Consider the following 17,890-nt stretch of genomic DNA (forward strand, 5'->3'; position numbering starts at 1 on the left):
GCAACAAATTTGTCACGTGCAAATAAAATAAATCTTCTTTTTGCCATTAAGATGGACTGCAAACCCGGCTTGAAAATCTGCTGCTGCATGTGTGGAATGCTAATTTTTGCATGAGCCTTACCTATGATAAATACATTAACATGTCATCAGCGTGACTACAATAATTTTTCTACAAATCCACAATGTAGTTCAGCAAACTGAAGATCGTATTTTAAAACAGCCTGAGGAATCTGAAATCTGAGTTTGGAAAACACAAGGCAACAACAGCAAGTAATTAAACCAAGATACAGTAAATAGCTCTGATGAATATGCATGTAAATATGCTATGTTTTATATTAAATAGAGTTATAACTGTTGTTTTCTGGTTTATTCGTTTTGCTTAGACTATTTTAGTAACCAGACAATATGTCTTGGCAAGTTGTCGTGTGTGTCGTGTTGCAGTAAAATGACCTGAATGACCTTGTAAATAATTTTTATATCTCAATTTCAACATAAAGCCAAAGGTTATATTGTTCTGAAGACAAAGCAGACTTCTCAAAGCACTAATAATTGAAAAATGCTCCTGTAATTAATTGTCATTGTATTATGTGTGATTTTTTTAAAGCACTATCTGTGTTGTAACATTCATATGATGGATCATTTCAGATATTGCATACTAATAGAGATAAATGCTTGTTAGTAATAAAACACTTTGATACCTTAATTTGCTTGCTTGGTGTTGCATCCTCAATATGCTTTTCAAACTGTTGCTTTAAAGCCTGTGCAGATACCTTTGGTATGTCCTCACCTCCAACGACCTTCACTAATGAAGAAAAACAAGATGACCCTCATCATCAAAAATTCACCATGTTTTGGAATGCATTTACTTCGAGTGAAACCAAAATTACAGTTCTAAAGCCGATTAATTATCTGAATCACATTTAATCTTTAATGTACAAAATTAATTGGACTTCATAACAGGATTCTGATGGAATTTCAGTGGAACCCAAAACATTTGCACATACAGTATTATTCCGGTTAATGTCTTTGGGTAAAGCAAGTAACCATGTAAATTATACACGAAAGTGCTCACGCTCACATTTATATCTTACAGGCACATTATAGGAGAATGCTGGTCATTCTGCTAATCGACGAATAATACGAAAAGAAACATGTGTGTGTGTGTGTCTGATGCATAACAAGAAGAGGGAAGCTACTTCACCTTTTCCATCAAAATGATTTTCATAACTGGAGACCACATTACTTTGGTAGGCACTCTGATCATGGTAGAACTGTAACGAGACAGAGATGAAGTATAATTATTGCAGTTGCTGCTCTGCTGGTTTTATACATCGGTAAATTATGAAACTGGAATAGACTCGGCAAACCATGCATGGAAGTGTGGAAAGTGAACTAAAAGAAGTCTCTGGCCTCTGGAGATGAGTAGGTTTATTTTCTTGTTTTTCCTTTTTTGTTTTTTTCCTTCTACAGGATACACAGCCATGTTTTGAATACATAAAACACAGTAAGCGCAAAAGCTTCATGTTGCATTATTTTTTCAATCCGTTTTTTCCCTGATAATACAGAAAATAACATTATTCTATGCTAATTTTTCATAAAGTTGAACATGCTATCCCAAAGCATTTTAAAATAACCTCTTTTTTAATTAGAATCCACAGCTAGAACTAGACTTGCATGCATTACAGTTCTGGTTTATTATATCTGCCAATAATGTGACTTTGGGGACGAGTAAAGAAAGGAATTTAATCACATTTTAGCTGCCGCAAAGAAAAAAAAAAACACACACAGCACTCAAAGGCGCAAATATTAGCACTAAATGTTTAATGATGTTTTCCATTCTGCAGATGTTTCTGTCCAGTGTTACCTTTTCATCCTGAACAGGAGGCACAATCTGTCCAGACGAGACTCTCTCTCTGGAGCTGCCCCTCACTGTCACCTCAGATGTGCTAGACAGTTCCTGTTTGACAAGATGGCGGGTGGTCACAGGCAAAGTACTAAAAGACCAACCCGCAGCCGGCTTTGCTTCATCTCTGAAATCGTATCTTTCTGTTAGTCACGGGAGCAGCCTGAGTTAACGTTCCATCGGGGAAAGTTGGGGGAGAAGGAAAATAAAGCGTGACAACTTGATTATTAGTCGGTTACTAATGCTAATCGGAGAGTAAAAACTGTGACTGGGATGTCTCACCTGAATGTCATTGTACTGCTAATCCGACAATCACTGTCAGAGTCAGTACGGGAATGCAGACCCTGTTCCTGTGGTTTGTACCATTTGTATGTGTGTAAATGTGCATGCAGCTGTGTATGAATTAAAGTTTATGTATGCAGGGATTGTACTGTTATCAGCTGCCTTTGTAGTATCTGTTCTTATCTACACTTTTCTGAATATTTGCACTACGTTGTCAAATCCATGGAAAAACAGTTTGCCTGGTTTATAATAGCGAAGTGCAATGTGACACAATGTGCTGTGAAACAATGCACTGTATGGCCAAAAGTATGTGGAGACCACTATTAATTAGATGACTGGCTGATTGAGCCACTCACATTGCTGATGCAGGTGTATAATTATGCAAACAACCATGCAATGCCCAGCAACAAACACTGGCAGCAGAGTGGGTGGTCATACAGAATAGGTTAGTTATTCAACATGGCTACACCATAGGATGCCAAAAAAACATAGGACGCTGTCTTTTCGACAAGTCAGTTTGCCAATTTTCTGCCCTGCTGAAGCAGATTAACTGCTATGGAGGTGATTGAGAAGTGGAAACATCTGAGAGCAAGTTAAGTTGTGAGCTGATAGGCCTCACAAGCTTAGAGAAAGGTAGCTGATCACCCAACATCAATGGCCAACATGAATGGCAGCAAATTCCACCAGCAACGTTCCCTCAATAAAAAGGGCCCCCTCGGTAAAATCTGCCCAGTCCTCAATGAACTGTTGCGACATTTTCATGATCATGTTATGAAAAGGGTTGCTTGGCTTTATGCTAAAATTTAGCAGTCGGGTGGTGGGGGCAGGGCCCCCTTGGTTATTTTTGCAGTAGACCCCCAGCTGTTATGGGGCCCCGGGGGCAGTGGCCCTTTAGCCTCCCCCCCCCCACCTCCTCTGCTACTGACCCCAAATTAACCAAATGTAACTTCTGATTCTTTACCTGCACAGATCGGTGCTGGAAGTGGTACTGCGTGACGCTACTCTGAGAAGATGAGATTTCCTGGCTCTCGAATTGCTTCTTAACGCTGGCTAGCCCCCCCGGCAAGGAGCAGGCCTCGGCTTCCTCCATGACCTAACGACAGCAATGAAGGAGTCATTAGCACCTCCCGTCACTTTCAATGCTGCGGCGATCAGTTTGACGCCGTTAAATAGCACCGGGCTCCCCCCCGACCACCTGCTCTGTATGCGGCACCGCGACAGCCTACCGTAAACACCTCCCGAATCAAGTGTGGATGAATCGCAGGCAGGAAAGCGGGCAGATTTTACAGTGCCTCTCCTAACGTAAACACTCACGCCACTGTAAGATCTGTTTCGTCTGTCTGGAGGACGGAAGCAAGCTGTTTTTAGTTATTTATTTATTGATTTATTATTATTTTAGGCCGCGCTCTAAAATGATGAGCATTCATCCAGGATCCACATCACGTCTGTCACCTTGATTTCTGATGCTTCAAAATTCCTGCCAAGTTGACAGCTGGCAGGATTATCCTGCAGGGGGCATGAACAGTCCATCAGTCTGTCCTGCTCTATTTTCCGTTTCCTCTCGATAAGCGTGAGTCACACCTCCTTCAGTGTGTCAAACTATCAACTCGTCCCCCCCACCCATCTCAGTTACACAAATTGCAGCTGAGACGTGGCGTAAATGTCAATAATTAACATACAGCTGTTAAATATAAAGGTAACAATATAGTGGTAAGATTCCACATTTTTTTATTCCTATTCATACATATAAGGATTGAAGGTTATCAAAAGTTCCTTGGCAAAATCATCTACAGATAGACAAGCATGTAGCCACGTTCAAAAATAATGGGTTTGAACAGGTTTTCAGTGGGGTTTGCAGACCCTCTACGAAATGTATTTCTGGCTACGGGCCTTAGTTAAAAATCTGCATTATTTAGCTGGACTTTTTAACATCTGCATTAGCTAATGCTGGGTTTCAAAATAAGTTTTTTATTTTTTTATTAAAGCTTTCATTCAGTCTCAGGTTTATTTTTTAACTACATCAGCTAGTGTTGTATTCATTGTAATACATTTCATTCATTTCATGGAGCAGCATTAAAAAGCGGCATTAAGAAATTGTAATAATAGTAATTTTTTGCTGGTATTATTTCCATGCATTTTTAAACAGGTAACGCAGCTACGGTGTTTTGCACATGTGATACGCCCAGAATTAATCGTTGAGCAAAGGTCCCCGCAGTGGGAATTCTTGCTGTAGTAAATTCTTCATATATAGTCGACGTTTTGAGGGGGGTGCTGAGTTCGCTCTCAGACATACGATTGAAGTGACCCTGCGAAAGGGTATCTCCACGCCAACAGCAGGCTTGAGCAGACCTACTCGCGGTGGTGTAGGTGTTTGTGCGTGGGGGCCTGCGTCTGCGCATACGTGCTCATCGCGGGAGACGTGTGACTTCCTGCCCGTGTGGCCAGCCTGGGGCCGATGGGCGGGGCTAGCCTGGGGCCGATGGGCGGGGCTAGCCTGGGGCCGATGGGCGGGGCTAGCCTGGGGCCGATGGGCGGGGCTAGCCTCTTACCGCGCTGCTGGAGGAGGAGCCGGCCGTGTCGCTCTTGGAGACGGCCGCCTGGTACATAGCTAGACGCTCTCTCAGGGGGATGGTGTCAGCGGCCTCCGCCTGTGCGGCGCTCCTCCCGCTCACGGCTTCCTCAGGAGCCTCCGCCCCGCTGCCGCCTGCCGCAGCTGAAATAAAAATGTACGGCCATTAACTGCGTGCTGTGTCCCATGTCCGTATAGAGCAACAACAGAGAGAAAATGAGAGATGTAAAAAAATCCTGCCCGCAAGTCCTGGTGCAGGGAGAGATTCAAAATCAAGGCTTCATCCATCCATCCATCCATCCATCCAAACAACCATTTATCCCTTCATCCATCCATCCATCTTCCATGCCTCTTATTCAGTTTAGGGTCATAATGAAAAACAGGGCTTCAGTTAACTGAAAATAATATACACAATGATATACACAATATATGCACAATAATATACACAATCCTACCAGGCAACACTGTAGCACTGCTGAGAGTAAGAAAGATGGTGTTTCTGGTAATAACAAACTCAATTAAAATTTCATCTGCGATGATAAAATATTATTTTGTTGTTAAATAAGTAATGAAAGAATTTACTTTAAGCCAGAGCCAAATGAAACAGGTACGTCTGTTTCCTGCAGTCCAAGGACATGCAGTTAGGCTAATAGGCATCTCTAATTGGCCCGTAGCATATGTGCATTTGTGCACTGTGATGGACAGGCATCCCATCCAGGGTGTATCCCAGCCTTATGCTCTGTGCTGCCCCCAACAGGCACTTAGGCCACCTGCAACCATGAATGTGATACACGACCGTAAAATGAATGAATGCATAAAATGACTGCCAAAGCTTTTGGCTCGGAATTCCTTATGGCTGTGAACCGTACAAGGGTTTTGTATACTTCGGACCTGAAAAATGGATGTTGGCTTTATGTGAAATTCAAAAGCTGTCACCCGCTAACATTACTGCAGATATAGCGTCTGTATTTTCACATAGTCGTCTACATCGACATGACAATATTAATCTCTCACATGATACCTCAGGATTATTGGAAGGTGACTTAGTACTACATGTAACATAAGTCACTGGCTTACCATACATAGTCAGTGGACACGGAATCTATACGGGTTGCTGGCAGGGACAGTCAGGGGTACGTGTAAAGGCTGCCGTTCTCTTATAGCATCTCCAAGAGGCATTTTGATCTTCCCCGCAGGCAGCTAATTAAGTACAAGAGAACACTGATTTTCTCCATCCGCTCTGCCGTTAAGCGTCTTTTAGTCACCCACGATCCTGCACGCACCTAGTCGGGGTGTGTCGGCCGCTGGCACACCGTGTCGGGACACGCCTGCCCAATGCGGCACGTGCGACACACGGAAAACAATCACAGCCACCCGTCAACCTGGCCAGGCCGCGATAAGAGCTGACAACACAACAGAACGGTTAAAACTCGGAAGACAAATCCACTGGCTGTTCTTATTAAAGGTTACTTTCAACACTTGGAAAAGTGTTTCGAGGATAAAACACACGAGCACAGAATGAAGCAACCGACCCTATAAGATTTAGCCCCTTTTCAGTTTAACGGTTTGCATTGTTGATAATTGTAGATTATAGTACATTCATTTAAACACACAGAAACTGATGAATTATTAGTTCTCCAGTCTTCAAACACAAGAACTTAAACTTGAGTGTATTATAACCATAATTTATTCACTTATTCAATTATTCACTGTAAGTATACACAAACACATGCACAGGCACATAGAGACAGGCATTATATATGTATATATCAAGATTCTTTATATTTCTCAATTTCTTGTCTTTATATAATATTGCATTATTTTGTTGGGAAAAGCGTTCTCAGTATTATGAGAATTTTACTGGCACAGATTATAACATGGTGTTTGGAGTAATTCCCATACAATATTACTGTTTATTAAGTTCCTCTCACCCAGCACAACCAATATAGTGCAAATATAATGGGCGGCACCCCAAACAGGAACATTTTCAGCTTAGCTATAACACACTAATTATTTACACCAAGGTCACATGAAATATCATCTTCCTTTCCTGTTTAATCGGCATGACACATGTCACATCCTCGGTATTTACCAGATTCAATATGCGGCTCTAGCATTAGGCAAATGAGATTCTTCCATATAGGACAGAACCCACGAAAAGTCATTTACGAAGATACTTAAAAACAAGGCAGCTGGTAGCTGAATGCGTCTGACGATATTCTGCAGACAGAAATGTGACACTGAGAACCAAGGTTCTGGCTTAATGATATCTAATTTGCTTTCTGATGAATAAATATATTTCGGGCTTTTCAGATCTGGGTAGAAAAAAAAAACATGAAATTAAACACAGAGAGATCCATGGATTTTTTGCATAGCAGGTAATGCAGTGGAATTCTGCTTATAATATGCTGAGTGCAATTTCCATTGAAACCGCAACAATCATTTGAACTAATGAAGCAGACAGAGCAGATCTACAGGGACCCACTGAAAATGCTTGGCAGCACTTGGGGTAAACGGGAAGAATATTTCACATGACTCGTTTACCTTCTTGCTCTCCAGTGAAATCACGCTTGCCTGCTATTTCCAACCCACGGAACACACTGCATTGCGATGCGTGGTTTAAAGCGTGACATTAAAACTAAAAACGTTCCCTCTTGCTGTAAATATCATTGTGCTCAGGCATCACATGGTTCCTGACAGAAGACCAGTGCTACCAGACTAAGTGATGAAACAATGTTCCCCTAACTCCCCCAACTTTAGATTCTTAAGCTATGGCGGGTATGTTACTGTAAGCCTATCACCCTGTCAAGAGGGAATGACTGACTAGCACAGCAACAATCTCAAAATAAACCAGCTTTTAACTACTCCAACCCATAAATACTCAACAGATTTTTAGGACCTGAGGTAATGCGAAATTTTACCCTTTAGCTGCAGGACAATGAGGAAAATGCTCCTCTCAATAGGTGGGCAGGAACGAAAAAATAAAATTAAATATCGAAGGGTTTGACGTTTTGATGCCAAGAAATGTCGCAGATATCTTTGGACTGGACAGGGTGAGTCAGGAGCTCATGTATCAGGATAAGTCAGGCAACAGAGTTAACGTGTTCCTTAAAAAATAAATCAAGAGCATTTTATTTGCCTAGTAGCAGAGGGTCTTGTTTCTGAGGAGGAAGTAAAGATGCATGCCACAAGCATGGCCTCAGCATACGTTAATACTTCACTGATCTCCGTGGTGTTTTTGTGGCAAAAAAATAGAAAAAAACCCTCATCGATAAACATAATTAATTTGCGGCGTCTCCATCAGTCAGTGTTTAAACATGGTGTCCTAGACACCGACAGCACATTCACCATCACTTAACATGCAGACAGACTTATGGTAACAAGCTGTGGGTTACTCAGCATGTCGACGATTCCCCTAAAACGTTTATCGGATGTGGAGCTGTCGTAGTTGCTCGCAAAGGGGCCTACGGTACTCTGAGTGGACGGATACGAAAGCGAAACGTGAGAGCAGCCACTCGTCTCCAGCTAGGCCCGCGTTCAAACCACATCCACGAGAGAGGAAGCCTTTACAGCAGGTTAAAATGCATGACTAAACACGTAAATCTGCAAAAACGGTTAACCGGTGCAAACAAACTAATCATTCGATACATTTTTAAGAAAATTATAGAAGACAAGGTTTACAGAATTAATTATTATCACAAGTTGGCTTACTGTTTCATCATTAAGAAATGTAATTAAAACTGTAAGTATGAATGATGAAATATACAACTTAACTGGAAACAATTGAATTTCAATAATAATTCAATTACATCTAATTTAAAGCAAAATAATCTGAAAATATTACCCCAAAGGCGTAAAATGAGCATTATATAGAGGGATAATTTCACTATTGATAAGTGGAACAAATGTATTGTTTATTTGAGCAGGCTCAAGTGGCTCGTGCGCATCGCTAATACTCACCAAGTCTTTACAGATCTAGTGAAGCGCTGTTCAGTCGACCCAGTAAAAGGCCTCAAAATCCTGTGGAGCTTCTTTACCTGCCGGCCAAGCAAGCGAGTATCCCCCTGTTTGACAGAGGACTGTGCCAGCAACCAGCATCTACTTCGGTCTGTTAAGCAGACAGAGACAGCTGATTTTTATTTTAGGGCCCCCCCCCTGCCCCCACCCCTCTGGCCCCCAAGAAAGATGGACCTCGGGGCTTTTTTTAGAAGATGAAGGTTAACGTCAGATCACAGAAATTTACTTGCGGTAACTTCCGGAAAAATGGATTCTGGGATTTTCCCGGCTGTGTGCATACATACATATCCATATACACATGCTGTAAATATGTACACATATATGTATTTGTTCGTGAGGAACATAAAATATTTATTTTAACAATCCATCCATCCATCAATCCAACCATCCATCCATCAAGCCATCTTTCAACAACTTATCCTGGTCAGGGTTGCGGGACAATTATAAAAATTACGTATGAGACAATGAACACAAAATATTTGCATTTAGCGTAAAGTTCACTTAATGATAAACTGGTTATTTCACAGTCAAAACAGTCACTCAGGACCAAGATACCAGACATGATTTCAAGCTGATGTGTCGATAGGAATGTAACAAATAAAGCGGCTCTGTTGGATCTGCATGACATGCTGTGAAAACCGTTCCCGCGCAGTCGCGCACATGGGGCCTGTGATGTAACGCTGGCTGAGGATGACACTTGGCGCCTGGCTGGCAGAGGTATCTACTCAGGCTCCAGACTGGGTGTCCATGCGCCACGGCAACGCTGTCCGTCACGTGTGTAACCGACACCCCACCCCTCCCCTACCCTCCCCATCTTGTACATGATACCGGGACAAACACAACTCCTTTTTAGAAGCCTCCGATAGCATCCGTCGCTTGTAACCAAGCCGGGCGGGAAGACGTCATACGCTCATGCCAGAAGGAATTATGGGAATGCAGGGAATAAAGCATAGCAGCGTATGTGGACCTCAACTCTCCAGTCAAGACGTGTATAAATTTTAATAATATCCATATACTGTAGGTGTTATGTGACGGGCTTATTTTTAGAGGCCTGTCTCTAATCATTTAGCCATGGGCACTAAATTTAAATTGCCTAAAATACTGCTATTTCTATGTACGTGTCGCCTTATTTTTACAGACTGTGCCCTTTGCTATTGAGCCCACAGAAATAATGAAAATGAAACTTTTGAGCAAGGCGTGCATTATCCACAGACCATGTCTGTCAGGCCTGTCCCTCTCTGTCTCTGTCTCTCTCTCTCTCTATCTCTCTCTCCACGGCACTTAAGCAGAAACTTCAACAGAACACCGAGCCTTCCCCATATCACCAACCGCGAGCCCAGCAGAGCAGGATCACACAGCCACAGAAGAGGGGTTTCCCATCGCGGGAGAATAACAAGCTCGTCATGCTAGAGACAGATTCTTCAAGCTAGGGTTCATCTACCAACATCGAGACCCTTTCCTCCTCGGGTTCTCAGACATTTCAAAATCCAAAAAAGGCTTCTGTTTGTATGCAGAAGCCCTGGGTAACCACCATGGTCAGGAAGCAGCAATGTGGTTTGAGTTCATCTTCTACCATGGTCAGGAAGCAACAATGTGGTTTGAGTTCATCTTCTGGTAATCGACTGCCCAAACATGAAGATCGCATTGCCTATGCTGTGAAAGACTCAACCTTGGCCATCAGATCCCAATACCATTACCAGTCACTGCAGTGCTGCAAAGCAACATGAAAAAATGCTAAAATTTACCATATCATGAATGTAGCTTAGCGTGAGCTTCCCTGAAGGGGTATTACCTTAATGCTACTTAAAACATCTGGTACAGTCTGGCTCCTCAGCAGGAAAACTGCAATCATGCTAGAGTTACAGCTGCAACAATTATAACTACAATTAAACAATTAGGCTCCTTTAAACAATGAGCTGGTATAAACTGATCACAATTAAATGCCAATTACATCTCCCTTAAACTTGTACCACTGCAAGACGCAGATATCAAAATCATAATCAGCGAACTGGCATAAAATGTACATTTTAAAACGTTAATATCACTTATTACTGTACGCATATTGATGTTTAAAGTTGCACTTTGAGGGGAGATTCTATTTATAAACAAAAGCAAATGAAGAGGAGGAATATTTGGCCAATGACATTAATTAGGTAAGGTTGAAAATATTAATGATTATTTATGTGATACAACTCACATTATGACATATAATGGGATATTGTGAAATATATCTTTTCTGCTACTAATTTAAGCTTCCCAGAGACAGATCATTTCTCCAAGAAGGAGACTGACACAACCTTTTTGATGTTAACTTGTGCCTCTCAGTTCTTAACCAATTAAAACCCAGTACAAACACAGTAATTGGTATGTGTAGAAAAAAGATTGAGTAAAGTAATTAAAAGCTGGATGAAATATGTATTAACTTTAATCTCCTTGCGGATTTGCTTTCCCTGCCAAACGTAACTCAAGTGTACGATTACAAAAGCCTTTGTTTAATAGAGCTACATTTTTTAATTCAGTTTTTTAAATAAATGTTATGTAAATGGTTAGGTAATATCATGAAGTGTTTCCTTCCTGTTTCTCATTATTGCATTTCGGAAAACTGATGATTCATTTTCGGTTCTTCCACCAATGAGCCCATCTTTCAAAGCTTACAACTAAGAGCTGTCCGTTAAATCTCGATAGCTCACCTGCCCTTTACTGCGACATCTGAAACAAATGCTAATTATTGCACGCTGAGAGATGTGTGAGGTGATGATAACTCGCTAGGTGTTAAACATGGTCAGGGAAGAAGCCTACACTTCAAAAACATGGGTTACGGGGACATTAAAATTTGAGGTCCTCATTCTGCATTGCTGGACTGCATGACGTGTATGAAGGGGTGAGAAAAAAAATGGTTTTTAACTATTGAATGTAAAATTAACTTTTTAATCTAACTCAAAATACCCCTTGCAGTCCAGTGTGTTTTGAATTATCAAGCTTTTGTAGATTGGCTGAGTTTAGGTCTCAATGGCCAGATCACAGCTTGAACGTGAAATGAGAGCAACAGTAAATCATCCCTTCGAGAGGACGGTGAAATGCAAGGCAGGCCGGATATCATCAGCCATTTGGGAAAGGACTGTTGATTCTGAAGCTGGAAGAGTCGTCAAACATCCACAGGTGTGTTCTATAAAAACACGCCCCAGGACCATGGGGGGGAGGGGGGGGGGCACAGGGACTGTCCAGAGGGTCAACGGACTGCCAGTGGGAGGGGGTAAACAGGCAGGCCGAAAGGAACTGGTCTGGAAGGGAGCTGAGCTCACTGGAGTTTTGCATGCCTGCCCAGTGCCTTTATTTAACAGCCGGCCTCACTGCAAATATACCGAGCGAGCTCCTGTCATTCTTATGATGTCATAAATCACAAAAGGATGTCAGAAAAGGTCAATTAAACTCGGCCTGATGTGAGCGACACTGCATATCTGACCTGTCACATCCCCTCCACGACTGCCTCTATCGTATGCAGCTGAGAGTGGTTTTTTTTTTTCTTTTTCTTTTTTCAGCAGCGCTGCTGAAAGTGTGGTTTGAGGAAGCCTCTGATATTAGCTGGCTGTCGCTGATCCCGGCAGTATAAATGCGGAAAAAGAGGCTGAAAAGCACTGATCTGAACCCTGTGCCTCCCGGTCACTGGAAATTGTCAGCCGCCGTCACTCTACTCGCCGTCGCACTCAAGTGGGCCTCTCAGCCTATGCCCATGTGACCCTGTCACCATCCCGCATAAGGTCAGCGAGGCAGAAATAACACATAGGGCTAGATACATATACGCAGGGCCTGAAACTTTGTAAACATTCACTGAGAGAATGCATGGTCAAGCTGTGTACCATTCACGTGTTTTTCTGACAATATATACACAAAATATAAATGTAGAGAAACATAAAAATATAATATAAATAAAGGCTGCGTGACTTTCCATTAGAAAAATATTATTCATAATCAAATGCTTGGTTAATCATTCTGCTGTAAATTTCATACTTAAATAATACTGAAACCCAAATTAGTCTCAAACATATTTGCATATTAATCACCGTCATACCAGTAACAATGTAACATTTTCATTGTAACTTATCTGAAGACCCACAAGCATAGAAGTCTATGGAATACTCTGTCTGATATCTGCAGCAGAACAAAACAATTAAATGGTATACGACGTCTGAAATGAAATTGAGATGCTGTTGGAGAGGCTTACATTGATCGAGGTCTGGGGTCTGCTTAGAGGACATCCTCTCGGCTGGTGACAGAAGTTCCTTCGGGTCCTTGAAAAGTCGATTGGACTGTCCGACACAGGCTCGTCTGGACGTGGATGGGTGCACGACTCGGTGAGACTTCACTTCCTGCTGTCGGGGCGAAAGTGAAGGTGAAAAGGCATCACGCAAAGGAAGCACCTGTAGTGATCTTGCAGGGGGTGGGGGGGGGGGGGCTTTTTGACAGCTTCCTGACAGTTTTGCAGGAGGCAAAACAGAGATGCATGTGGCTACAAATCGCAAAATCGGTGTCGGCCTGCCGGCTGACAGGAGAACATGAAATTGAACACGCAACTGTTACACTGAGGAGATTATACACCACTTCCATAATGGCAGGCAAGGCAGAACAGAAAGTACCTTGACTGTTTTTACTCTTTCTTTTTGTGTAAAGTCATAATTGATTTTTGAAGTACTATAAAAATAGTTTTCTTACTTAACTTTACTACACAGTATATAAACATAAACAGATTTTATATTCAATACCTATTGGTTTCTTTGAAACTTTTTTTAAAAATACAAAGAATATCTGACTATGTTATTTCATGCAGCAGTTAGCAGGGAAACACCTGGGTGATTTAAATCCTCTCCCGCACACGAGGGGATCTAGTCCACCACTAGGGGGCCTCCAGTAGCAGACAGTAAATGGCACGACCCAAACTGTGACCACCTGATGCCCAGAAAGACCACTTGAACCAATTCAGGGAGGAGTCATTTATTTGTTATTTGAAAAAATATATATCTTTGATGAGCTCCTGGTACACTAGTTTATTCTCAACAAACAGACTGTGAAATAAAGCATCAAATACAAGAAATATCTTTTTTTTTATCAGGAATAAGATCCCACTGGACCAAATTATCGTTTCGCCTTGACTTTCCCCAAATGCTTGTTTGCCTTCTTCAAATACGCCTCAGAGCAGCACTGTGATCTCTCAGGGACAGTTCACACTTCACTCTGACTCATCCCTTTATAAGCACTTGTGTATCTCTGTGTGCGTTGTCTTCTGTTATTAAATCCATGTCATTATAATCCGTCTCTTCCTTTAACTAAACGAAGTAACGATATGATCTGTTCCATCTGAGTAGGCGTTTCATTTATTCAGACTGAAGAATCTCAGAATCTTTCTTCACTGTTCGCCTAAATCCCTTGCCCAAAGATGTGCCGCTGTCAAACTACAGAAAACCTTTGTGCTCTTTTTAAGTTTGGGCCGAAAGAGTGAAAGGGAAGAAGAGGAAGGTCTGCTGGGGGATGTTGAATTATCTGTTGGTTTGCTAAGTGTGATTCTGGAGCAGGAATTAAGTGTGGCCTTTGCATGTATGTTTGAAGGTACTTCAGGAACCTCCCACTATCAAAACTGGTGTCTCCAAATTGCCCTAAATTTGAGTGTCTTCCTTTTGTTGGACAGTGTCCTTAGTCCCATTCCCTGTCCTTAGTCCCATTCCCTGTCCTTAATGCCGTTCCTCGTCCTTAGTCCGGTTCCTCATCCTTAGTCCCATTCCCTGTCCTTACCCCCTTTCCCTGTCCTTAGTCCCCTTCCCAGTCCTTAGTGCCATTCCCTGTCCTTAGCCACCTTCCCTGTCCTTTGCCCCTTCCCTGTCCTTAGTCTCGTTCCCTGTCCTTAATCCCGTTCCTCGTCCTTAGTCTGGTTCTTCATCCTTAGTGCCATTCCCTGTCCTTACCCCCTTTCCCTGTCCTTAGTCCCCCTCCCTGTCCTTAGTCCCGTTCCCTGTCCTTAGCCCCCTTCCCTGTCCTTAGTCCCGTTCCCTGTCCTTAGTCCCGTTCCCTGTCCTTAGCCCCCTTCCCTGTCCTTAGCCCCCTTCTCTGTCCTTAACCCCCTTCCCTGTCCTTAGTCCCATTCCCTGTCCTTAGCCCCCTTCCCTGTCCTTAGTCCCCTTCCCTGTCCTTAGCCCCCTTCCCTGTCCTTACCCCCTTTCCCTGTCCTTAGTCCCCTTCCCTGTCCTTAGCCCCCTTCCCTGTCCTTAGCCCCCTTCCCTGTCCTTACCCCCTTCCCTGTCCTTAGCCCCCTTCCCTGTCCTTAGCCCCTTTTCCTGTCCTTAGCCCCCTTCCCTGTCCTTAGCCCCCTTCCCTGTCCTTACCCCCTTTTCCTGTCCTTAGCCCCCTTCCCTGTCCTTAGCCCCCTTCCCTGTCCTTACCCCCCTTCCCTGTCCTTACCCCCTTCCCTGTCCTTAGCCCCCTTCCCTGTGCTTTCGGCTCACCATGACCCTGGTCACCTTCTACTCCCTTCTACACCACACCGCACATTCCTGAAATTGCCCAAAACACTGTAGTGTTTATTTGACCTCAGTGAAACATTCAGAATATGTTTTCATTGCCACAAGAAGATTTTGATCAATTTTATGAATGGTCTACTGATGCACAGATACGTGAAACATTGATTTGATAGAAATGAAAAATTAATTTGTGCTAGACGCATAAACTCCATATTCATAGTCTCCTTCTTTCTGAAGGCCTTTTCTCTGAAAGTTTGCAATTGAATGTTAAATCGAACAAAACTAAATAAATAAATAAACAACATTATTACCTTAATTTAACAAAATCATGTATTTATTTAAATTTTAACCCCCCAAAAAGCAATAATCAGGATCTTAAGGGGCCTGGAGCCTATCCAAGGAGCACAGCAAAGCAGGTCAGGGACACTCCAGACTGGACGTCAATCATGTATCCACTTCACTGATGACACTTTGAGCCTATCAGTGGTCTACAGATCATTATACATCTAACAATGTTTGCTGCTCATCTTCAGCACTCTGCCTTTGCACTGGTGGCCTCTCACGTGGCCGATATGATCAGTCTGCTGGTAGCTATTTGTTTTGATGATTACAAGCAGACGTTCTAAACTGTGAGCTACATATTGGTAAGTGTCCCTGGAAAGGAATGTAAGGTTGGTTTGTGCAGCCAGGCCTCTCTTCAGCAAGCAAGGTACAGCCTTGACAGCTGTTTTATTCTGGAAGGCTCATATGCATCTCTCTTTTTGGGAGGATAGTGCAGTTTAAACTGTATATGCTTCCCCCGCAGGCCAGAGATCCATACATAGATGAATGAACAAATGATTTAGGATTGAAATTTCCAGTTTTGATTATACTATTAAATTGCTATAAACATTACTCAGTTTTTTACTTCAATATAACTAACACAACCTCATTATTCCCAGTTATAATCCCTAATAACAGGGAATAGTGTGAAACAGTTTTAATGTATGCATTCATCAGATGAAAGCTACTGTGGTGTAATCATATTAACTGTAATCCATATGTCTATTATACATCCAGCTTTCATTAACACCTTGGGGTGACAAGTGGGGGACATTTAGGGGGACATTTAGGGGGACATTTAGGACAGGATGCCAGAACATGTTCACAGGACCATACATCTGCGGCAATTCAAGCGCTGATTCACCGTAGTTTGCACTTCTGGCCAATGGGAGGAAACTCACACAGTCATGTGGACAAACGGCCCAAAGTCTGTCTAGGAAACAGTGCAGCTATCAAACTACCCTTATATAATAAACACAAATTATTAGGGCTGCCCTTAATCTGATATAAATGAATGGTGTAAAAATACAGAAAAATATTAATTAGATACAATAATAAATACCAAAAATTTAAATAACAAACAATACAATAAAAATTCAGAAGGCCCCACACAAACAAAAATGCCCATTATTTGACTAGAGAAAGACATGAAAAAAGACCAGCATATTCACTGCAGAAAACATTAAATGTGTCTGGGGTATTTGTGATTTGCAGCTTGATTCTTCCAGCACTGGCTTGTTCTTCCAAGTCGACACCTGCTCTGAGGTCACTGCCCTCTGACTTCTCCTGTAATTATTCTCTAGGAAGCAGAGAGGCATGGTGTGGAGCTTTGATCTTATTCCTGGGCAGAGATTTGCTGGGCTTTTCGGGGGGAAAACGCAACACAGCTCTTCTTCATGATGGCGCTGCAAATGCATGAGCCCCTCTCTGGGTGCCCAGGTAGATAATGCGACTTGGACAGCAGCTCGTGCTGCTGCGTTGCGCGTGAACGTGCTGCATGCATGCACGGTTGGTTTTTGGCGTCGTTGAAGCGTGACCAACAAGGGCTGGTAAAAACCGTTACATGTCAAAACCACCCAGCTATTTAATCTATCTGTAGATCCATCATCAGACTGTTCCTCCTAAAAGACAAGGTAGATCAGTAATTTGTCTTTTGTTTTCCTTCGCAGGGAGTGAGATTTGCTAGAGGATGTAGGGGACTTTACTCTATGCAGCGAGCTGACAGCGTACCGAACCTGTGACAGCCGCTCTCACGTCTGAGATACATAGCAGGCTGGAAATAGTGCTTCTTTCACACGTTGACCAGTCTCTCCGTGAAAGCACAAGCTATGCGTCATCCTTTCCCCAGAAGCTAACTCAGATGTGGTCCTTGTGGCTTTGACTGTTTCTACAGATGAACAAGGGGGCTTATACCATGCAAACTGGCGTGGGGGAATTCACCTGCGTCTTCAGTGCTTGTTTATCGACACTGGTCTTATTTCCTGTTATTTACGGTTATTTATTGTTGACTTTGGCACTTTTTTTATATAGTGCTGCATCTGACAGTGTGGTCTTCAGTAAATAAGAATACCACTATACTATAGTGCATGTAAAAAGAAAAGAAAATATTAACAAAAGCTGCTACATAATATATGAAATTGAATTGCACTTTTTTTATAGGTTACACTTCTTACTATAGGCACTGAAAAAAACTGTGAGGCAGTATCAGTAAAACAAGCAGAGCACAAACTGTGAGCATAAACATTACCATCATTTTTAGTGTACCAGTGACCAAAGGTGAAAAAAAATGGA

At 42.4% G+C, this 17,890-nt stretch overlaps 1 protein-coding gene across 4 annotated transcripts in view; it reads right to left on the minus strand.

Annotated features, from left to right (window-relative positions):
* Positions 1-17,890, minus strand: part of xirp2b (xin actin binding repeat containing 2b) — a 39,474-nt gene that overhangs the window by 11,019 nt on the left and 10,565 nt on the right. For 2 of the 4 annotated variants that reach the window (XM_023824499.2, XM_023824343.2), the window contains exons 2-7: positions 12,994-13,141; positions 4,735-4,898; positions 3,147-3,278; positions 1,865-1,957; positions 1,202-1,271; positions 699-802 (exon numbers count right to left, since the gene is read on the minus strand). In XM_023824499.2, coding sequence (XP_023680267.2) covers positions 699-802; positions 1,202-1,271; positions 1,865-1,957; positions 3,147-3,278; positions 4,735-4,898; positions 12,994-13,141 — 711 coding nt within the window. Of the gene's footprint in view, positions 1-698; positions 803-1,201; positions 1,272-1,864; positions 1,958-3,146; positions 3,279-4,734; positions 4,899-8,714; positions 8,874-12,993; positions 13,142-17,890 lie in introns of those variants that run through there. The other 2 variants (XM_023824419.2, XM_023824581.2) reach the window with 2 other exon arrangements.

Source organism: Paramormyrops kingsleyae, chromosome 1, assembly GCF_048594095.1.
Source record: "Paramormyrops kingsleyae isolate MSU_618 chromosome 1, PKINGS_0.4, whole genome shotgun sequence".
NCBI lineage: Eukaryota > Metazoa > Chordata > Actinopteri > Osteoglossiformes > Mormyridae > Paramormyrops > Paramormyrops kingsleyae.